Genomic DNA, 24,109 nt, shown 5'->3' with positions numbered 1-24,109 from the left:
CAAAGAATATATGAGCATGGGTACGATATAAGAGGGAAAAATGATAAAAATGCTCTGTTCAAACACTCAAAAGCATGTGCAAATGCTGAGTTTAAATTCTTTGTGATAGAAGTTGTACCCACTAACCCCAGGGGGAGGACCCGGGAGACCTGGCTTGAATACAGGGAGTTATACTGGCAATTGGTGTTGGATGCCGGTAACCATCCAGGGTTAAATGACATGGTATCTTTAAAGTCAGTTCTGAAACTCAGGTCTGCTAAATTATAAACCGCAACAGTATAACGACAATTATTACATTAAATTAATTATAGAACAACATTTATATAAATATTTATATATTTTATATAGTTAGTTTATTTATTTATGCAATCATTCTTGCTTCTTCCACTAGATGGTACTGTTTCATGCTACCTTATTGAGTATTTTATGTGGACAATACACAATACACCCAACTTGATGCATTTTACGTTACAAAAGTCTTAAGACTGATTTCATGTTACAGGTTTTATTTAATTCATCTCATACATTCTGTATTTTAATTCATTTAAATTGAACCTTCATTGTTAATTGTTTAATTGATCAGTACTTCTTATTTGTTAATTTCCATTTGAAAATGTATTTAACATGGCCTTTGGGACAGAACATGCCTATCTGATAAAGTTTGTAAGACGAAAACGTAAGGGGAACTGTTTTTAAAACGTTTATGTGCTTGATGTGCTTTTAAATCACTGTGTTCGTGTGCACTTTGGATTAAACTACTGTTGAGTGAACCAGCTGGTTTCTGGTGCCTTTCTACGGGTTATTAGTAACTTTTGGGCATTTTCAACCACTTTTATACGTTTATTGGTATTTTTTTCATGGTTATGGAATCACTGGCCAGTTTTGCCCTATCTAATGGAGAAAATGGACCTAGAGGAAGTGAACTGGGTGAGCTGCGGAAGCTCATTGGCCAATTAACTCAATCAGTTCGTGGGGCTTTTGACACCCCTTAGCCAATCTATGGCTTCGCTTGCTACAGGAGCTTCTCTTCCAGGCAACCAGGAAGGCTTGTGACGTTCAGCTTTGAATGAAGGAATGGATGGCTGTAATAAGTTTACCAGGAATGAAAATTTGGTTCCACAGCCTAGCCAACATCAGCAGCAGAGTTTAGAAGGATTTCCTTGTCTTTCTCTTGCTACTGCTTGCACGGGTGCAACAGAAAGCATGGATGCACGGTAACACAACCCAGGGGTTGAGGGAGAAGTACTCCTGGGTAATACCAATCATATAGGTACTAAAAGTCTTTTTAAAGACATTATGGACTTAAAAATTGATTTTACTGAAGAAGCACACGTTAATACAAGTAGTGACTCTTATGCTGCTGTGCTTTTTAACTTGGACAATTTGTTATATAAATACAAGACTTGGGAGATGGATAATGCCTATTTAAAACACTGTCTACATTTAAGTATAGTTCCCAAGGGCTTAAGAGTATGTAAGTACCCTAATAATGTGAAAGAAGGGTCACAGTTTCATCAGGATTTGTTAAATGTTTTTGATAGATGTGGTGCTGATATAATGAAACTTAAAGCCATCATTGGAAACAGTAAGGCTGAGATGGAAAGTATTTTTAATCAGATTGAAACCACTAATAAAATTTTGAATGACTTAATTTTCAGCATAGATACTGAAAAGGAGAAATATTTTAATACGTTGAATAACATTGAATTAAAGTGTAAAAAGATACAGGAGAAGAAAATTGAGAAACCTGAGAGGACACAAATGAGTATAGCTATCACACTCATTACCCTAAGCCCAAAGTATACAGGGCAAATAGCAATTTTAATAACTATTCTACCGGGGGGAAATGATAAAAGATGGGCACGTACTGAAACTGAAAATAATCAAGAAGGTTTAAACATACAGGACCCTTTAGATTTTCCACCCCCGAGGAGGTCGGAAAGACTAAAGAGAAAGGACCCTGTGAATTACAGGTATGGGAATCAGATGCAGAAGGGGTGGGCACCACCAGACAGGGTGTATTGGAGGTAGACACACAGGACGAAATATTACAAGATTGTTGTATTTTTACGTACGATGGTTTTAACATTTTTAATTATACCAACACCATTATTAGCAAAGGACATTTTAACTTGTTTTTAAAAGGTTTTACTTTTATACCCAGGGTCAAAGCCAACATTGTGAATCTGTTAGTTGATTTTAAATTATTTATTAGACAGAAAAATTTGGAATTATTTTTTAACAGACAGGAGAGAAGAAACACACACAACCCTTTAGTTAAGAGAAGTACTTTTAACCCACCTCTACATCCCCAGCTCAAAAACTTTGAATCATTGGTGGAAAAGGAGTTAAGGAAACAGTTTATGTACAGTAGAGTGACCCCTAACTTAACAACGGAGGAGAGAAAAATTTTGCAGGAATCTAAGGAAAACAAAAATCGTAGAATTATGAAACCGGACAAAGGTGTGGGGGGGGATTAATGGATGACATTGTTTATGAAGGTAAAATGCTAGACATACTCAGTGATGTAGAAACTTATGCTAGAGTGTCTTTGAATGAAGTCAACATTGCGTACAAGAAAATACAAATGTGCTTAAATGATTTACTGCTCGAGGGGCTCATAGACATGGAGACATATAATTTTTAAAGGTTGCTAAACCCAGAGTTCCCTCTATTTTTGGCATACCCAAGGTGCACAAAAACACCTTGAACCCACCACTTAGGCCTATTGTCTCGGCTGATGGATCGGTGATGGCACCTTTAGCTAAATATATAGATCTAAAACTTAAAACAATAGATGTTATGTGATCCTATCTCGCCTACATTCTGACTGATGGGTTCGGAGCCGATCCCTCGGCTCCGACTCGGCACGCTTATGCCAAAGAGCGAAGTCTCTTATTGGCTGAGCTTACTATATCCCAGGATGCACCACTACCAGTCCCCCAGATCTCGTTTGCCGCTAACAAGCAAAGACGTGGTCTCGAGCTGGCTGAGCTAAGTAGTGTTTTTCACTTCTTTTTCTGTCAGGAATTTCCTAATTCTTCAACAAAAAGCTGTTTTAATGGCTAACTAGTGGTTTTTGTGTATGAGTGGTTATATTTTTGTGGAAATTGTGTGGTGATTGCGCGTTTTTCTGACCAGAAGCCCCTTTGAGTTCAAGGGCCTTTCCCTGTCAGTTGATTGTCTTTCAAGTCCTTAGGGGTTCTTGGATCCCTTTACTTAATTTTTTCTGTTGTTGTGACAGTTTTTGTTAAAAAAAAAAAAAAAAAAAAAAAAAAAGTAGAAGAAAAGTTTTTTTTCTGTGATAGTTAGAGTTCACTGAATTTGTTATCATAATGTCACAGGCTCCTCGGCCTTCGGGCTTTAAGAAGTGCACTAAGTGCAGCTTTAAGATGTCAATCACAGATGACCATTCTCTCTGTGTGTATTGTTTGGGCGCCAAACATTTACAGGAATCCTGTAGCGTGTGCCACGCGTTTTCCTCGAGGGTCCTCCAAGAGAGGAAAAATAAACTTATCTTAAAAGGCCTTATAAAACCCTCTTTTGAAGAGGCATTAGCTTCCTTTCCTTCTCCTGCTAAGAAGAAAAGGGCGTCGGCTCCGACCAGTCCGTCGGACCCGACCGCCAAAAGACATAGGCAGGCTTCTCCTTCGGCTTCACGGACTTCGGAGCCGAGGGTGGAACGGTCTGCCTCGATGCCTCCAGCCTCGACTCCTCTGGGTTCGGAGCCGACGGCTGGGGCATCAAGAGGCGGGTCACCTTCATCGGCTCCACTGATCTCGGAGCCGATGAAGGTTGTCCGCTCAGACACTTCCTCCTCGGCGCCGAAGTCCTCTTCGGCACCGATGGAAATTGGTTTGGACACTCCTTCGGCGCCGATAGTTATCGAGTCGCCTCGGAGCCGGGCCCCTAGTCCCTTGGAGCCGTTGGAAAGACCTACTCGGACCCATTCGGTCTCTTCCAGGTCATCAAGGATGTCAGATTCGGACATAGACAGGGTGCTCCAAAGACTGTTCCAGTCCCCAGTCTTTCAGAAATTTGTTTCGGCTCCGACCCAATTGGCTTCGGAGCCGATAGCCCACTCCATTGCCATTCCTTCTCCGACCGCTTCGGCTCCGTCGGAGCAGGTGCTGATGGAGCCAGTAGAGATCCTAGGGTCGGCTCCGACCCTTACTCCAACCCCGGCCTTCGGGTCCGAGTTTAGCACACGGACTTCTTCGGCCGGACCCGGGGGTGACGTTTCGGGACCAATGCTGTCGGTTCCAAGCCTCCCTCTCGGTGCTTCGGCCGCGGGACTTCCGTCTGCTATCATGGCTCCGGGGACCGGACCCTCCCAGGATTCTGGGGGTCCGGCTTTCAGAGCTATGAGGAGTGCCCTGGCCAAGTCTTCTTCGGCCATCTCAACAGCTTTACCGGCACCTTCCCTGGGCATGGAGACTGGGTCTTTGGCAGTTCCCCTGTCTCTAGGCAGCGGAGCCCCGGGGCCTGAGGTTACCCCCACGGGGGGTTCCCCTCCTCCTGAGGGTTCTTCGGAGTTGTCTTCGGAGGAGCCCCCAAGGAAGAGATCGTGCAAGAGGAAGCACGTGGACTCCCCCGACGAGTCTCTTACATCGGACACTGATCTTGATGATGCGGAGGGGTCCCCAAAGTCATCCTCGGATGATGTCTCATTTGCAGACATTCTAGAGATCCTTAAGCAACGAGGCGGCTGGAATTCCAAACCCCCCTCCGCTGATGAGTCGGTGTTTCTCAAGGCCTTCGGGGCTCAGCCCTCCGCCTCCTGGGTGTCTCCGCCCTTCGACGAGCTCCTGGATTTGGTTTGTCGGAGGGCGTGGGAACATCCAGATACTGTGGAACCAGTGCCTTCTCGCCTAACAAATTTTTGTCTGCCCCACCCGAGAAGGAGTTCTTAACTAAAGGCGTGGCTGTAGATGCCATGGTGGTGGCATCTGCTACCCAGCAGGATGTGGCAGAGGCTTCAACGTCCGTCCATCCTCCTAATAAGGAGTCTAGGAGCATGGACCGGTACGGGAAGCGCACCCTGACTTCAGCGGCCTTTACTCTGAGGTCCCTGAATTATTTGGCACATTTCACCAGACTACAGAGGGATCTGGTCAAGGAGCTCTCAGACTCCCTCTCAGGTAACCTACCTGAGCAGCTAGCCCAGTCGGTTAGCTCTCAGTTGGCTATCCTTAACTCGATTTCTAACTCGTCCATGAGGCTCATTTCATATGCAGCCGAAGGGGCGGGCAGAGCGGCAGGCACAGGCGTGGCTCTACGGAGACAAGCCTGGCTCCGTTTGTGTCATTTCGCGGAGGCCTTCAAGTCTTCCTTTGCCGATGCTCCCTTTGATGGGTCCTCTTTGTTTGGACCCAAGGTAAAAGACACTCTTACCCGCTGTGAGCAGGAGGGAAAGACGTTATCTGCCGTAGGAGCACGTTATTCCACTCCCTTTCGGCCTTATCCCAAGGCTAAAAGAGGAGGGAAAATGTGGTTCCGCAAATCACAGAAATTCTTTCCCCAACAGCAGGAAGATTCCCCTTCCAGAGGCAGAGGACGGGGAAATTTTTCTGGGAGACGCTGTCCCAGAGGCGGCAGAGGCCCCCGCAACACTGGAGACCGCGAGTCCTTTCGTGGCTCTTCAGCCTCCCACACTTCATGAGGGATTGCCCGGCTGTGCTGCTCCGGAGCCAGTCGGGTGCCGTTTTGCCAAGCACCTAAAAGCCTGGGAGTCTATTACTCAGGACAGATGGGTGCTTCGGATTATTGCCGGAGGTTACACCATTCCCTTCACACACTCACCCCCACCGTCCAAAAATCCCGGACCCACCACCCAGTCAAGGGGAAATTGGAGCCGTAGAAGGTTCAAAGCTGCTAGAAAAAGAGTCATCCAACCGGTCCCCACAGACCAGATCGGATCCGGAAATTACTCAAGGTTCTTTTTAGTGCCAAAAAGACAGGGGACCTGAGACCCATTTTGGATCTCAGCAAACTAAACCAGTCCGTCATGAAGTCCAAATTCAATGGTCACTTTACAATCCATTCTCCCATTATTGGAGAAAGATGTTTGGATGTGCTCCATAGATCTCAAGGACGCCTATTATCACATACCGATACATCAGGCGTCCAGGAGGTATCTGCGCTTCAGCCTGGGAGACAGTCATTTCCAATTTTGTGCACTGCCCTTTGGTCTCACCACAGCCCCCAGGGTGTTCACCAAGTGTTTGGCAGTAGTGACTGCTCACCTGAGGAGTCTTGGATTCCAAGTGTTTCCCTATCTGGACGACTGGCTCCTGACTGCCACCACCAGGCATCTACTACTAGAGAACCTACAAGCCACCATCTCCTGGGTGCTTCCCTGGGAATTACATTCAACTGGTCAAAGTCTGTCTTGTTGCCTTCTCAGCATAAGATTCATAGGAGCAGAGATAGACTCAAAATTAATGCGAATCTTCCTTCCTACCGAAAGGATACAAACATTACAAGGTCAAGCCCGAGCCCTGCTTCTAAGATCCAAAGCCCCAGCCAGGATGGTCCTGCAACTTTTAGGTTCAATGTCTGCCACGGTTCTCCTAGTTCCTCTGGCAAGATTGCACATGAGGATTCTTCAGTGGCTGTTATCGACACAATGGTCTTTTCAGGATCTCCCCCTCAATCATCACATACTGATTACAGAAACGCAAACGGGACCTCCGCTGGTGGCTTCTGCCATCCAGTCTGAATCAGGGAAGACCTTTGTTATATCCTCCGTGGCCACCTTGACAACGGATGCCTCCCAGACGGGGTGGGGGCATTGTCTGGGCAGGTCAGTTCAGGGTTCTTGGCTTCCAAACGAAACATTTCTCCATATCAATGTGTTGGAAATGAGGGCTGTACTTCTGTCCCTACAAGCCCTCCACAAGTTTCTCCCTCAAGGCATTATCGCTATCCACACAGACAACATGTCGGTGGTCTGGTATCCAAACAAACAAGGAGGGACCAGATCTTACCCCCTTTGCAGAGAGGCCATGAGGGTGTGGGAATGGGCAGTGGCGACCAACCGCTTCCTGGTAGCGACCCACATTCCAGGAAAATCCAATGTATTGGCAGACAGACTGAGCAGGACTATTCTCTCTCCTCACGAGTGGTCCCTGAACGAAACAGTAGCAGCTCAGATTTTCAAAAGATGGGGGATTCCGTGCTGCGACCTGTTTGCAACACCACAAAACACAGTGCAAAGGTTCTTTTCCTTGACCCCGCGTCAAGGGGAGGCAGCTACGGATGCTCTAGTCCAACCTTGGCCAACAGGACTGCTTTATGCTTTCCCTCCGGTTCCACTCCTCCCCAAAGTCATCCAGAAAGCTTCCCAATTGGGGTCCACAATGATTCTAATTGCTCAGATTGGCCTCGTCAGGTATGGTTCCCCTACCTACAGAAATATACTCTGGACGGTCCTTGGTTTTGGATCTAACTCCGGACCTTCTGGTTCATCAGTCGGGACAACAGCACCAGTCCCTTCACACTTTGAAATTAACAGCTTGGCTCCTCCACTTCCGACTTTAGTCAGAAATCACACCTTGGACCCGGAAGTTATTCACATTTTATCTTCAGCCCACAAACCCACCACTAAGAAATTGTATCACAGTAAGTGGAAGAGGTTTGCTATCTGGGCTCAACTCAGAGGCTTAGACCCTATTACTGCCCCTATACCAGAGGTCTTGAAATTTTAACATCCTTGTTTAATCAAGGATCTTCAGTCTCTACTATTAAAGTCCAACTAGCAGCTATCTCCAAATTTCACGAATCCATAGACCCACCGTTGATGAGCAGCAGATTATGTAAAACTTTCATGAAAGGTGCTGTGCTTTTAAGACCCCCAGTTTTTCATCCTGCGCCTCCGTGGGATCTTGATTTGGTACTTCGTGCCTTAACATCTTCCCCTTTTGAACCGGCTGCTACATGTGAGTTGAAATATCTGTCTTGGAAAACTGCCTTCTTAATTGCAATTACCTCTGCAAGAAGAGTTTCAGAACTTCAAGCCCTATCTATCAAACCACCGTACTTGATTTTTCACAAGGATAGAGTATCACTTAGACCTAATCCATCTTTTGTTCCAAAAGTTTGTTCTAATCTATGTCTCCAACAATCTCTAGAGCTACCAGTTTTCTTTCCAAAATTTTCAAACAAAGCGGAATACACCTTGCATACATTGGATGTTCACAGGCAATTGCGCTTCTATCTAGACAGGACTCAACAAATTCAAAAACAGATCAATTGTTTGTGTCCTTTTCAGATAATAAACTGGGTAAAACCATCACTAAAGCTACTATTGCCAAATGGATTAGAGATTGCATAACTCAGGCTTATTCCTCTTCAAATAAGCAACTTACAACATCTGTCAAAGCTCACTCTACTAGAGCTATGGCTACCTCTATTGCATTTCATTCCAAGCTCGCTATTTCTGAGATTTGTGCTATGGCTACTTGGTCCAACCCGCACACTTTCATTTCCCACTATAAATTGGATGTGGCATCTAAAGGGCGAGCATCATTTGGTTCCACGGTACTCAGGAGTGTTTTCCAGTGAGCCACCCAGGATTTAGGTGCTAGGGACGCTGTCCCATCAGTCAGAATGTAGGCGAGATAGGATCACATAACATCTTTTAGTTATGTACTCACCATAACTTCAGATGTTTGGGATCCATCTCGCCTACATTGCTAATACCCACCCTCCTTCCCCCTGCCTTGGAGATCAGAAGAGATTGAACGGTTTGAGTTCTACTGTTTTTATCTTTTATCATCTGTCGATGTTATATAAGCAGTGCATGCGTGTGTGCATGTATGCGGACAAACTAGATCTGGGGGACTGGTAGTGGTGCATCCTGGGATATAGTAAGCTCAGCCAATAAGAGACTTCGCTCTTTGGCATAAGCGTGCCGAGTCGGAGCCGAGGGATCGGCTCCGAACCCATCAGTCAGAATGTAGGCGAGATGGATCCCAAACATCTGAAGTTATGGTGAGTACATAACTAAAAGTTTTAAACAATGCCAACATTTTAAAAGACTCCTGGGACATTTTAAGACATATAGAAAATACCAACTTAAGCAGTACACAGAGTTTTATCACATTGGATGTTGTAGACTTATTTACATGTATTCCACATGATGTAGGTCTCTTATGGTTTGAAGAATTTTTAGCTGAGAGTCATACTATTCCCTTCAATGTATTTCGTACTTGTATAATTTTGATGGATTTGGTCCTGAAGAATAACTTTATATTCTTTCAGGGTGAATATTTTAAACAATTGAAGGGAGTAGCAATGGGGGCACATTGTGCCCCCATTTATGCAAACATTATTCTTTTATATTGGGAGAATAAATACATTTTTACTTCAGACTTTAAAAGTCACTGGAACCTTTATGGATGCTTTCTTGATGATATATGTCTGTTTTGAAACAACTCAAAAAATGAATTTCTGGAATACATTACCAACACTACTCATTTTTTACATTTTACATATCAAGTAAGTAACACTGAGTTGGTTTACTTGGATGTCAGTATACAGAGGTTTGGCAATGGTTTTAAATCTAGGATACTTAGGAAACAGACGCTTTCCAATTCCTATTTACATTACACTAGCGCCCACCCCCACATCAGAAAAGAGGGATAATAAAAGGTCAATTGGTGAGGGCTAGTAGAATGGCCTCTGATGATCAGGATTTTCAGAACGAGTGTAAATACATTATGGAAATGTTTAAGGCTAGAGGTTATCCTGGTGATTTGTTATCTGAAGTTTACACAGAAGTCATAGAGGCCAGGGCATACAGATTTGCTCCCATCTTGGGTAAAATTCTGCCTTCTTGGGATATGGCCACATTTAATGGTGATGGTGATGATGACTTGGGTAAATTTCCGTCTGCCCTAGTCATTACTTATAGTGGTAAAACTGTTGTTGTCTTTCGGCTTTTCCCGGTTAGGGGTCGCCATAGCAGGACTCCGGTCCGCTAATGATTGGCAGTAGATTTTCACTGTGCCAAGTTGCCAGTTCAATGCCCAACCTTCAACGAACCTTCACGCCCATTCACGCATGTCTTTCGGAACACCACTCGACCCACGGGGAAGACATGCAGACTCCACACAGAAGGCACTCCCTGCACACTAGCTGAGAATCGAACGGGAGAACCTCTTGCTGTGAGGCAACAATGCTACCGCTGCACCACCGTGGAATTACTTATAGTGGTGAAATTAATTTAGTGAAAATGGTAATAAATTAATAAATAATGAATGGAACAGGTTTGCCAGGTTATCAGATTTAAACTGCATATTTGAGAAACCACTTAAATATGTATAGAAAAAAGGCCGTAACATCAGAAATATACTAAATGGAGGTTCACACAACCAAAACCATGGCACTTGTTCGAGTAGCAAGAAAGGAACACACAAGTGTGGAAACTGCCCTCAATGTTGTAAGATCTGGAATGGAGAGGTTGTGTTTTTTAAAATGTAGAAACAAACATATTGTGACTAATGGGATTGCAAATTGCAGTACCACAGGTGTTGTTTATATTGCCCTGTGCGGGTTATGTGATTCTTTTTATGCGGGTAAGACAGAGAGAAAGTTAAAACAAAGAATATATGAGCATGGGTACGATATAAGAAGGAAAAATGATAACAATGCTCTATTCAAACACTCGCAAGTATGTGCAAATGGTGAGTTTAAATTCTTTATGATAGAAGTTGTACTCACTGACCCCAGGGGTGGACCCTGGGAGACCCGGCTTGAATGCAGGGAGTTATACTGGCAATTGGTGTTTGATGCCAGTAACCATCCAGGGTTAAATGACATGGTATCTTTAAAGCCAGTTCTGAAACTCAGGTCTGCTAAATTATAAACCACAACAGTATAATGACAATTATTTCATTAAATTAATTATAGAACAACATTTATGTAAATATATATTTTATATAGTCGGTTTATTTATTTATGTAATCATTCTTGCTTCTTCCACTAGATGGTGCTATTTCATACTACCTTATTGAGTATTTTATGTGGTCAATTCACACAATACACCCTACTTGATGCATTTTACATTACAAAAGTTTTAAGACTGATTTCATGTTATCGGTTTTATTTCATTCATCTCATACATTCTGTATTTTAATTAATTTAAATTGAACTTTCATTGTTAATTGTTTAATTGATCAATGCTTCTTATTGGTTAATTTCCATTTGAAAATGTATTTAACATGGCCTTTGGGACAGTACATGCCTATCTGATGAAGATTGTAAGACGAAAACGTAAGGGGAACTGTTTTTACAACATTTATGTGCTTGATGTGCTTTGTGCTTTTAAATCACTGTGTTCATGTGCACTTTGGATTAAACTTCTGTTGCGTGGACCAGATGGTTTCCGGTGCCTTTCTACAGGTTATTAGTATCTTTTGGGTATTTTCAACCACTTTTATGCATTTATGAATAAAACAAACACCAATATAAATCAAAGAGGGGGTGCTAGACAGCCTAGCCAAGATAGCTTCATAAGTTCATAGGTAAGTACTAGGCTGTCTGCCCTTGAGGGCCATTTTAAGAGTAGCCAATATCCCTTTTTTGTGCTGGAATTAACCTATCCCATTTGGTAAGAGATTGCCCTTACCATCCCATGGTTAATAATTATATATTACCCCCTAAAGAGAATACCTGGAATCATACCATTGATAATTTGAAGTGACCCATGTATGGGATAAAACATTTAGGAGCAGCCAATGCCCATTAATAGCACAAGAGGCAGTCCTGGGGTAAATTTTCTGTTTCCCATCCATAGATCCAAGTTGCTCTTGAATATGGACAAGGATGAGCTTTGTTTTATGTGGATGGGGAGTCTGTTCCAGAGCAGCAGTATCTTCTATGAGATATACCTGTCCTTCTAAATTGTTCTGTTGATATTCCAGAAGAGGTTTAGATCCCTAGACCAAGTATTTATGATACCAATGGACTTGCTGATGTGAAGCAAATCCATCAGTTTTGGGTTGGAGGATGTCTTATATACCAGATACAGATCACGTTGTAGCACTCTGTAGGATACCGTGTATAGTGACAGAGCTTTGAGTCGGTCAGTGTAGAACATGTTGTTTAGAACTTGTATCCTTTTATCAAGGTATCTCTGTGGGCAGTCCAGTTGTTGCATGTGTCTAGACAGATACATACCAAAGGGGAAATTATATTCAATGTGAAGTTAAAACCATCATCATTCCAAATTGCAAGGGGACAAATACAATACTGGAGCAAGAATTACATACAAAATTCCTGGACCCTGGTAGAATATGGCTGAAATGGACTAACATGAGGAACATTTTGCTAAACATCAAAACTGAGGAATTGCATACCTCACATAATGAACAGATTATGCATTGCAAGACCTAAAATTGCAGTGTATATTACTTGTTCCCAATTTTTTAAACTCTGCTTGGGTACAAAACATAATTTAAAGTAATAAACTTCATGACATCAGTTTACCATGTATATTTCTGTAGTAATAGCATCATCACATTCAGGTCTAGAAGCTATAAACCTGCACTACATACACATTACTCAGATGTTATATATGAATGCATATAGTGGTACATTACTAAATTAAGAAGAAATTTTACACATATGATTTTGATTTGGAGGAGAGAAAGTAACTATATATATTACTTTCAAAGAGGAATTAACCTGCATTTTTTGCATTAAAACCAAGCATTTCCTTTTCTTTAAAGCAGTTAATTTTGAAGTTTATGTGAATAATATGCATGGGAGATATAAAATCTATATTGGAAGTTGCAGAGTCCCTTTTTAAAAAGGTTTTAATTTCTTTCAGTATGTGAAAATGCATTTTGCATGAGTTTCTTAATGCTTATCAGCTTTGCAAATAGCCCAGACTGAATGTATGCACCTAGTGAGTATGTGCAATTTGCCCATATTGTAAATATTATAAAAACTGTAACATTGCAAATAGTTCAAATTGAATTCTACCCAAGTTCTTTGCATTGTAAATATTTCTAACTGAACCCATTTGCTTTGTGTAAGTGTTATGGAAATTGAATATCCTTGTCTGGTTCATTTACATTATACTGTATGCACAAGTTTTATTGTGAGCCATTCATGTTTTGTGTCAGTTTTGTATACCAGTGTTTAATGTACTGTCTACTTGTATTTCAGGTTTATAGCCCCTGTAGCACTGTTACTTCCTTCATTTTGTGCAGCTGTTAAGCATTTTTTTAATATTTGTAACATTGGAACTGATATTTTACCTTTCACTCAGGCATTCTTCATCAACACATCATGTACCCAGAAGCATCAGTAAATGAGTAGAGAGACACTGAGTAGTAATAGCAAATGATGCAAAGATAGCCAGATAATGTGAGGCAGCAGAAACAAATGCTACCATTGTACTGGATTTTCTAGAAAGAGACACACCACTAGGAAACAAGCATGTATGAATCATTGCTGATTTGCAATTTAAGTACTGTGTACCTTGCTGGACATCTCATATTTTAAAAATACATGAAAGATAAAGTCTTTTCAGAAGTGGCTAGCAAAAATGGTTGGGAGTCTGAAGAGAAACTATTTGAAAAACATATGTGAGCAACTTAATATTTCTATTCTTAAAGGTTAGAGGGTAAGCTAGCAACAGTTAAATGTGATCCCGGCTCTGTGGTATAGAGGGATAAAACTCTGGCTGCATCCGAGATGGCCTGGAGGAGTTATGTAGGGGAAGGTGGGAGTGAGCAGCTTATGCCAACTTGCCCATTCTGGGAGTATGGGAATACTGGTGTTATCACTGTCTACATTACACAGTCAATAGGTGGCTGCATGCTAGCACTAGTGGTGTGGCACAGACCGGGGACATGCGTACCAGTAGCCATCTGCAGCATGTATGTGGATGCTTGTGCATACAAGGTTAAGGCATAATAGGCTCCCATGATGATGGAACGTGTTTGCATTAGCCACCAAGGGGAGAGGTTAGGCCCTAATTAGAAATGCCCTTATTACCTACATCAGTAGCTGTAGACAGGGGTACATATGACTTGGATGATGACTTCTCCAGTTATTGCTCTCCCACCTTATGCTTGGGACTCACCAGTGGCAGAAAAACTAATGTAACTATAGCAGATGGGAGGGGATTTGATGGTCAGCAGGTAGAAAATGAAAATGTGTACAGGGAAAAAATGAACTACCTTAATGGAGTTCATGTATTCAAAGTGGGTGCATCTTAAAAAAGAGACATCCATAAGAAAAAGAGAATATAGTTTGAATAAACAAATTGAATGGCTCAAATAACTATTATTTCACATAAAGTATGATCATTGACCGGACCAAATTTCCTGAAGATATAATAAGGTCAGAATTGTAACAAAGATCACAGATTCATAGCACATACTTACAAGTAATTGTTCCAAATGATGGGGAGTAAAGAAAAAGAAATAAATAGCTGTTTAAGTAGGAGCCATAACTTATCCTATGATAAGTATAATGAGCAGACTACATGAAGCAAGGAGTCCTTATTTGCTATCAGAATTTCTGACTGTCTTGTTTCTTTGAAGCTATATAGAGACATTAGTAGCAGGCAGCTTTACATTAAGTACAAGAAAGCTGTCCAAGAAGGGTACTAACTGGTAGTTTGCCATACAGGATTAAGGCTCTGATCTGCGAACAGTCCTCACCTTGTTGTGGGCTAAGAGGTTCCAGGACCCAGGGAGCATATGGCTGAAACATATTAGCATTTTCCTGTTCTAAGCTGAGCATGTATCAGACAAGGGACCAGACCGAAGAATCATTCTTACAACAATTCCAACAGGAAGTTAATCTTTTTTCAAATTTCAGTGGGGAAAATTTGCCGAATGACTTTAGCCAAGAAAAGGGCTTGCAGCATGATTTTATGGTTAGTGACTGTGATAAAAACAATGATGGAAATTGTCAAATAATTTATAATGATGCTAGTGCTTTTAGATTTTTTAATTATTCAAATACGGTTATTACTATTGAGCATGCTAATTTAATGTCAAAAGGGTTAACCTTTTTTCCAGCTAGGTGTTCGAATCTTGTACAGGTTTTAATTGATTTAAGGCTATATACAAGAAAGTTAAATGTGGCTCTTTGGTTAGCAGACAGATGTGATATTAATAGTAATAAACAATTATGTAGACCTAGTTGGTCTAATCTGCCTTTGCATCACAATTTGCAGTTTGAAAGAATATGTAAATATGAAATTCATGAAATAATAGCGCAACTAAAAGTATTGTTTTCCTTGAATATAACTGACAATGATAGTAAGTTATTTATTGAAATAGTGAATGATGAAAGTATACGAATTATGAAACCAGGTAAGGATGGGGGAATAGTTGTAATGAATAACTTAGATTAAATCAATAATATGAATATGTTATTAATGGATAAATTTTATGAACAAGTTTCCAAGATTGAAATTAATGTTGCTTTATGAACATCAATCTATTGTTGGAAGATACGTTATTAAAAGGGGCAAATAAGCAAGATGTATAATAATAAGCCCATAATAGCAAGTATCTTCAGCATCCCTAAAATTCATAAAAATGTTATAAATCCACCCTTTAGACCTATAGTGGTTGCCAGGAGATCAAAAACATTTTTATGGCCAAGTTGGTAGATCATTACTTGAAGAATGGATTAAATGAAATATGCCATATTTGTAGAGGTTCTTGGCACTTTAAGTAAGTTAAATAATATTCAATTTTATCAGGAAGGACTTTTTTGTAACAATTGATGTTGATAATTTATTTACAGTTATCCCCCATGAAACTGGATTAAGCTGTTTGGAGGAACACTTGTTTAAGATAGCTGACCTGGATGATAATCTTACAAATCCTATAATTGTACTTATGGAAACTATATTAAAAAATAATTTTATTTTGTTTTGAGGGTCAGTATTTAGACAAATAACTGGAGTAGCAATGGGGGCAGCTTGTGCCTCTACTTTTGCAAATTATGTGATGCTGTACTGGGCATCAGAATTTGTTTTTCACAGTATATTTAACGATTCTTGGGCTTTCTACACCAGATTCCTGGATGACATTTTTGTTTTATGGATAGATAGTCGGGATAAGCTAGACAAATTTTTTGTTATATTAATAATTCAGTTGAATTCCTAAAATTCTCACATTATATTAATGATCAGTCCATTAATTACTTGGATGTTGTGATTAGGAAAGATATGGAATGGGGTAGATACAATTCCACCATTTATAGAAAACCAACATTATGGATCTCATAAACAAGGACAAAGGCAATCTCCAAGCACTTGACCGTACCCAGTTCGGATGTGTCAAGGGCAGATCTTGCATGTTAAACCTGGTTGACTTCTTTGAGACTGTCAACAAGGCCCTGGATGAGGGAAAGTCAGTGCATACAGCTTACCTTGACATGGCCAAGGCCTTTGACACAATCCCCCACTCGGACACCATCGAAAAGCTAACACAACTTAGCGAAAAACCCTATCTCATCAGGTGGATGACCAACTGGCTCACCAATAGGACCCACAAGATCAAAATAAGTGGCTTCACCTACACCAGCAGACCTGTAACTAGTGATGTTCCCCAGGGATCTGTCCCGGAACCCGTGCTGTTTGACATTTACTTCTCAGAGGTCCAGACAAAGACAAAAGGCCTGTGGCTGACCAAGTTTGCAAATGATTGTAAGTTGGGTGCTGTCATTGACTCTACAAATGATGTTAACATATTGCAAGAGGGTCTCACAGCAACAAATGGCTGATGCCAAAGTCATGGCCTTACGTTAAATGCAAAAAAATGTATTATCATACCATTCAGCAAAAGTATGGCCCCTACTGATTACCACATCAATGGCAACCCCCTAAGCATACAACCTGTGGTGAGAGACTTGGGTACACAGGTTGACAACAGTCTCACATTTGACCATCATGTAGCAGCAGTGATCAGAAAAGCCTTTTACTTGGTTCATCTCATAAGTAAAAGGATTGCATCCAGGAAAAAAGGAGGTTATTATCTTTCTGTACTCCTTCCTCATTAGGCCAGTAATTGAGTATGACACCACCAACTGGAACGGCCACAGAAATACCTCACAAAGAGAATCAATGGCCTCCAGCACCTGTCCTATGCTGACAGGCTCAAATCACTATTACTCTACTAGGTATCATACAGATTGCCCAGAGGTGATCTGTGCCTAGTCTACAAGGCAATATTGGACCATGCCCTACTAGAGATGCTCCATATCCGTACGTCTAACCCCTTGCGCATTACCTGCTCAAGAGGCCTAAATCTAATATGCAACATCAACAAAACCTGCTGGAGAGACAGGTTTGTCTCCCAAATGCTGCCCCATCTCTGGAATAGACTTCTCACACATGTCAAACAGAGTACCTCACTGACTCTCTTCAAGCACAACCTTGAAGAGTAGACGGGAAACCACAGATTTGTTCCAGGGGGTTCCACCTGTGTCCCTCATTGACAGGGGCAACAGGTGCTGACCGATGTTTCTTTTTTTGGGCTAAACTCTTATCTAGGCTCGTAAGGGCCCCAAGGCCATTAGCCTAATAACGTCCTATGATCCTGTTTACACTATACTAGTTGGCATCCAAGACACCAAAAAAAGCCAATTAGTACAAGCAGCTAGGATGGTGTCTGAGTTGGATAAATTTTATAAGGAATGTGACAATATAATAGAGATATTTTATAGAAGGGGCTACCCTGACAGATTTTTGAAGGGCATACTGGAAGAGGTTAGAGTGCAGAGAGAGAATGGGGTATATGTGCCTATTTTGAATTCCATTAATATAAGACAGGAAACCAGTAGGATAAATACAGTGAAGATTAACAAAACAACTGATTTTGGTACCAGTAGATTTTTTTTGTTACCACCTATGTGGTAGATAGTACTGATATTGTAAAAACTGTAAACAAAAATTGGAAGATATTGTTGTTAGAGGATGAAATAAAAGATAGATTAGGCACAGATCCTGTTATTGTATATTGGACTGATATGGCAATTAAAAAATACTTGGAAAAAGATCATTTTTAATAGCCAATAACAAGGGTACTAAAGGAACAGGAGTTGTTGTCAATGCCCGTATATAATACAGGATGATGCTTTTAGGATTGGGAATGCTAAATATAATATTCAAGGACATTATTCATGCTACATTAAACAAGTGGTATATATATATATATATATATATATATATATATATATATATATATATATATATATATAGCAAAATGTAGATCCTGTCCAGCTTTTTATATTGGAAAAACATCCAGGAGATTTAAGGACAGGATTTACGAACATCTAACTGATATAAAAAATAAAAAGACTAGCAATGCTTTATATAGACATATTAGTACAAATGAAGATCGTGTTTTTTGTTTTTTTATAACTGAACAGGTGCAAAATGATATGCAAAGAAAGATTGTTAACAAACATCTTGATTTAGCTGAATTGAAGTGGCAATTAAAATTAAATGTCACAGATAGCCCTGGAGTAAATGACTGCTCTGTTAGTTCTGTTTTAAAGTTAAAATATTATATTTTTTTTAGGTTTTTGTAATGTTTTTAACATATGGTTTAAATTGGATATTGTTTTTACATATTTGATTGAAATGAATAACATGACTTTTAATTGTGTATTTAGTTAAGTGGGGTAGTTTGGAATTTTGTTCTGATGAAGTTCCATTAAAATAACAACAAGAGTGCTTAACATTTCGTAGTAAAGAGTTTTGATTTAGCAGCTACTGGCGTGGAGAAGTTTGTCCATAACAAGAGAATATAGTTTGAATAAACAAATTAAATGGCTCAAATAACTTTTATTTCACATAAAGTATCATCATTGACGGGACCAAATTTCCTGAAGATATTATAGGGTCAGAATTATAGCAAAGGTCACAGATTCATAGCACATACTTACAAGTAATTGTTCCAAATGATGGGGAGTAAAGAAAAAGAAATAAACAGCTGGTTAAGTAGGAGCCGTAACTTATCCTAGATAAAATATAATGAGCAGACTACATGAAGCAAGGAGTCCTTATTTGCTATCAGAATTTCTGATTCTCTTATTTTTTTGAAGCTATGTAGAGACAAATTAGTAGCAGGCAGCTTTACATTAAGTGCAAGAAAGCTATCTAAGAAGAGTACTAACTGGTAGTTTACCATACGGGATTAAGGTTCTGATCTGTGAACAGGTCTCACCTTGTTGTGAGCCAAGAGGTTCTGGGACCCAGGGAGAATATGGCTGAGACTGATTAGCATTTTCCTGCTCTAAGCTGAGCAAGTCTTAACATCATAGTACTTTTGGATTACCCCTGATAAAGTAACCTAATTTTTTTTGCACCCAGTTAGCAAATTAAGAAATAAGATATAGCCAGGATACTCTGAAAAACAGTACATCTAAATTGAGTTCTTGGGTTATGAGGTAAGCATGCATTTCCTTAGGTATATGAATAAATACAGAAAAATAGTTGAAATGGTGTAGGGCAGTGATGACAATCTTGTGAATGGGTGGAGAAAAAATGGAAGGACAATCAGCTGAGAAGAGCAAGTTCAGTGGAAAAGAACATGATGACTCGGGAGAAGCTCACTTTTTTGAAAGAATCACAGTGTATTAAAAGTTCGGTATGTCTCATACAGCTGATGCTGACGATACTTTGCAAGCAAAGATCCCAGCTAAGTATTAGTAAACAATTTAGCCTTTTTTTTTTTAAACTGAGATCTTGAACTAAATTGCTGCACACTATACACAACAATACCACAACTATTAAACATGTTTAATTAAAATGTCTCTTCTCCATGCAGTTCATTATTTGTTGTTTTCTTATTCTGTATTTACTTCTGTTACTGAGTACCTGTGTCTCTTGTGTATTTCAGAATTGCTTCCTGGAGTGTGCATACCAGTATGATGATGATGGCTACCAGTCATACTGCACAATCTGCTGCGGTGGGAGGGAGGTGCTAATGTGTGGAAACAATAACTGCTGCAGGTGAGTGTCGGACAACAAGTAGTACAATTGCTTCAAATTTTTTCTATCATAGTTATCGCATCAGAGAGTGTAACAGGAGCAGCTGTTGCTATTTTACTTCATTTTATTTAGTTAAAGCTCACTGCTTGCAAGACATGACAGGACAAGACAATTTAGTTAGTTAATTAGTTAGTTAGTTAATGAAGTTCCACAGTATCCATGTAAACTCCCAACCCACACAGAAAATGCATATTTATTTTTAAAGTTTTCTTAGGCTGAGCAGTTGTGCAGTGAGCTGTAGTTCCTGTGTTATATGTTTGATTCACTCAGCCCTGATTTGCCTACTGCGTGACCTTGAGCAAGTTACTTAACAAGATATTGCTTCAAGGTTACCCCTGAAAAGAGACTGTGTATCTTTTGGGCCTACCTGATTAACAAGTGAGCATTATTGTAAGTGGGAGAAAACTCCAGAGGGGAAAAAAAGCAGCATAATATCACTGTCTGGTCTGTTTTCAGAAACTGTTAAAAAAATATTTCCCTGCCAGTTCATAATCATGCTGCTATGCTTGGTGTTACCCTGTTTAACTCTATACATGTAATGTAGCAGTCATGGGAGCCACACTGCGGTGGTGGTGCTGTGGTAGCGTTGTTGCCTCACAGTAAGACGTTGTCCTGTTCGATTCTCAGCTAGAGCGTCTTCTGTGTGGAGACATGCGTGAATGGGCTTACCTTCGTTGAAGGTTGTGCGTCAGGGCTGGCAACTCGGCACGTAAAAATCTACTGCCAATCATTAGCGGACCGGAGTTCCACTGTGGCGACCTCTAACCGGGAAAAGCCGAAAGACACAACAACAACAGCAGCAGTCATGGGAGCCAGTTGGACTGCAAGGCGTAGCAGCAGGGAACACAGTCAATATAGGCATGACAGTCATAAATTGGAGCTTTGCCCACAAGCCCTGGCTTCTGCCATAGTGTTTAATTTGAATAGTCTTATCCTGTTTAAATGACATATGATTATTCAGCTCCAAAACATCTAAAACCTTGGGAGGTTGCTATTCAGAACAGTGGGTCTTCCAAGGCCACAACACACAAAAATATTTTGTTTGAAGGAGGGTAATCATACCCCCACTTGCATTGTACCCTAATAATAATAATAAAATATCCTTCTATTCTCATGTGGCAGTATTCATAACTCTACTGAGGTTGCTGCCTGCAGCACCGGACATCCGGCCAATATACCAAAGTCTTAGGATCAGGGGTACGTCGGCGTCTGATGTCAGAGCCATAAACCGACGTTCGCTAAAAAAGTGACGTCTGCATGTACCCACTTCAGAACTTTTCTGCTGCAGTGATCTTCGCAGCTCTGATCGCCAGCTTCGGGAAGCAGTTCACTCGTGTTTCTCGGCCGCCCGCTACAGATAAGTTCCCTTTTGTTTTTTTCTTGTTATCTATTATTTAATGTCAACTGGGAAGGGGTAGTGTGCTTGTGGGAGACAATTTCCTCACAAGAATACAAATGACAAGTGTGTATTTTGTTTAGGGGAGGGCCATGACCACATGTCTTGCAAAATTTATAAGTCGTTTGTGCCTAAAACTCTCTGTAGCTGGCTGGCTGCACTCAAACTATATCTCGAGAATCAGACACTCCAACGACTGACATTAGGTATGGAAGGTGGGGTAGGTACTTCCGATGAGCCACCTTGGTAGAAGCCAAAAAACTTAGGCTCGATGCCCATGGTGCACCTTAGGAGTCCGGTGAGACTCTTGATGCAGATGTTAGCCCAGGGTCCCATTGGATGTCTGTTTCTCAGCTTGAATCGGGAACCACGATGGAAGCCAGTTCAGCAGAAATGCTGACTATGTCCTCTACGGTAGACCAGCCATCAACTGCTGGTGGCGAGGGGAATCATGGCTCATGGCATTGGAGGCTACTCATGCTCTGCCGTCCTTCCAGACATCGCTGTCTAAATTGACCCTTCCTTCTACTCCTCTAAAGGGGAAACAGAAATTAAAACATGCTGAACAGCAACCTGCACTTGGGTGGGAATTTTTCTCACAAAGTCTGTTCAAGGCATTCCAGGCCCTCCAGCCATAGGTCCCTCAATCTGTTCCTCCTACTCTGCAGGCCTTTGAAGGATCAGAGGAAGAGTACTCCTCCTCTGAAGAATCCCTGACTTACTGCTCTCAAAATGAATCCCCCAAGGACTTTTATTATCCCTGAGAAAGAGAACACTATCAGCCCTGAGTCTCCAGTGGAAGAATTTTCTTTTAGGGATACTATCTCTGTCATGAGAGAACACATTAAGTGGCAGGCCTCAGATGTTTCAGAAACAAAAAGAGGTACTTTGAATTATTACAAATGGATCAGCCCTCCCCATCTGCTCTATCTCCCTTGTTTCTGGCCTTTCTAGATGCCTTTATGGCTGCTTCACATCCCTCTGCTTTAAAACACCTAGACAGGTTCTATAAAGTTCCTCAGGACATTCAATACCTGTACAAGAACTCCCCCTGCAGACCCAGTAGTCATAGCAGTATCTGCTGACAACTCCTCCAGATAGCTCCCCTTACCCTCTCTATTCCCTACTGACAAGGACAGCAAGTTCATGAATAGGCTAGGCAAGAAGGTCTATACTTCTTCTACTCTTGCCATTAGAGCCCTAAATTACCAAACCCACATGGTCAGGTTTGTTTTGGATACCCTCTCTAAGGCGCCAGCTCTCTTACCTGAAGTACCAGACTCGCTTGCTAAGACCCAACTTCATACCCTTCTGGCCCCCGCCTCACAAGTGACTAGGCACAGTATTACGTGCAGCTACAATGTGGTGGAAGCCTCTTCAAAATCTGCAGCTTCAGGCTCTGTCCTGAGAAGATACTCTGGGGTGAGGCTTCAACCCCGTCCTATGGATGTACAGGGCAAGTTGTTAGACTCTCCATTAGATACTAAGGCCCTTTTTGGTGAAGCTTCTGCAGAACTCCTCAAATCTCTACAAGGAAAGGGAAAGGAGTTGCAAAATTTAAAACATTTACTGGTTTCACCTATTCCTAGATACCATACAGTCAGCTCATTCTGTTCCACCTCAGGCTAAGGAATGGAGAACAGCCTAGAAAACACTCAACCCCCAAGACCTCCTTCCTCTGCCACTACCACTCCCTTTCACAGGCAGTCTGACCAGGGCAGACTCCCTCCACTGTGACTCAAAAGCGCTACCTCCTTCCACCCCCCTGTCCCTTCGCCTCACCCTCTCCCTACCCTCTTGGCGGAAGATCACCTCAGAGGACTAGGTCCTCTCTGTCATTTAAAAGGGTTATTTTATGACTTGGTGGACACTACCCCCCCCCCCTTCCAGGGAATACCCCAACCCTCTACAAGCCAGCTTCATCTCTTCCCTTCTATTCTCATTCAGTTACAGGCTCAGGGTACCGTAGAAAGAGTACCACCACAACAGATAAACATGTGGTTTTATTCCAGGGATGTTCCTGGTCCCAAGGAAAGCTTGTCCTTGGAGACCAATCCTGGATCTGTCTGTCCTCAACCTTTTCCTCAAGGTTCACACCTTCAAAATGCTCACCTTGCATCTGCTCTTGCCCCTTATTCCAAGCCAGGCCTTTATGGTATCCATGGATCTGAAGGACACTTACCTTCACATCCCAATTCACCCCTGCTACAGGAAATTCCTATGCTTTTCAGTAGGTTCCTTGCATTTTCAGTTTTCTGCATTACCGTTTGGGCTCTCCACAGCCCCCAGCTTGTTCACAAAGTGTCTAGCTCCAATCATTGCCCACTGCAGAACTCAGGTTATTCAAATATACCCATACTTAGATGACCTGTTAATACTGCACCAGGGCCATCACACCCTTTTCCATTACATGCTTCAAGCAACCAATGCCCTGGCTGGCCTAGGGTTAACAGTGAACCAAGAAAAGTCACCACCTCATCCCTACAGAAGACTTAGTGTTCTTAGGGTGCAGGATCAGAACAGACAAGATGGCAACCTTCATGCCCTGCCAGAAGATAAAAGACATCACCCATTATTTCAAGAAACTCCTCACTCTTCAAATCACTAACAGACAGAGAATTCCTGAGAGTCCTGGGCCACATGGCATCCCTGATACCCATGCTCCGTATGGCAAG

The 24,109-nt window shown here is 41.5% G+C and overlaps 1 protein-coding gene across 7 annotated transcripts in view; it reads left to right on the top strand.

Moving 5' to 3' along the window:
• Positions 1-24,109, top strand: part of DNMT3A (DNA methyltransferase 3 alpha) — a 5,166,949-nt gene that overhangs the window by 4,233,655 nt on the left and 909,185 nt on the right. For all 7 annotated transcript variants that reach the window (XM_044062880.1, XM_044062879.1, XM_044062877.1 and 4 more), the window contains one exon: positions 19,887-19,999. In XM_044062880.1, coding sequence (XP_043918815.1) covers positions 19,887-19,999 — 113 coding nt within the window. The remainder of the gene's footprint in view (positions 1-19,886; positions 20,000-24,109) is intronic.

Source organism: Protopterus annectens, chromosome 2.part1 (assembly GCF_019279795.1).
Source record: "Protopterus annectens isolate FY-2018-M chromosome 2.part1, PAN1.0, whole genome shotgun sequence".
Classification (NCBI taxonomy): Eukaryota; Metazoa; Chordata; order Ceratodontiformes; family Protopteridae; genus Protopterus; species Protopterus annectens.
This window is presented reverse-complemented; position numbering and strand designations above follow the sequence as displayed.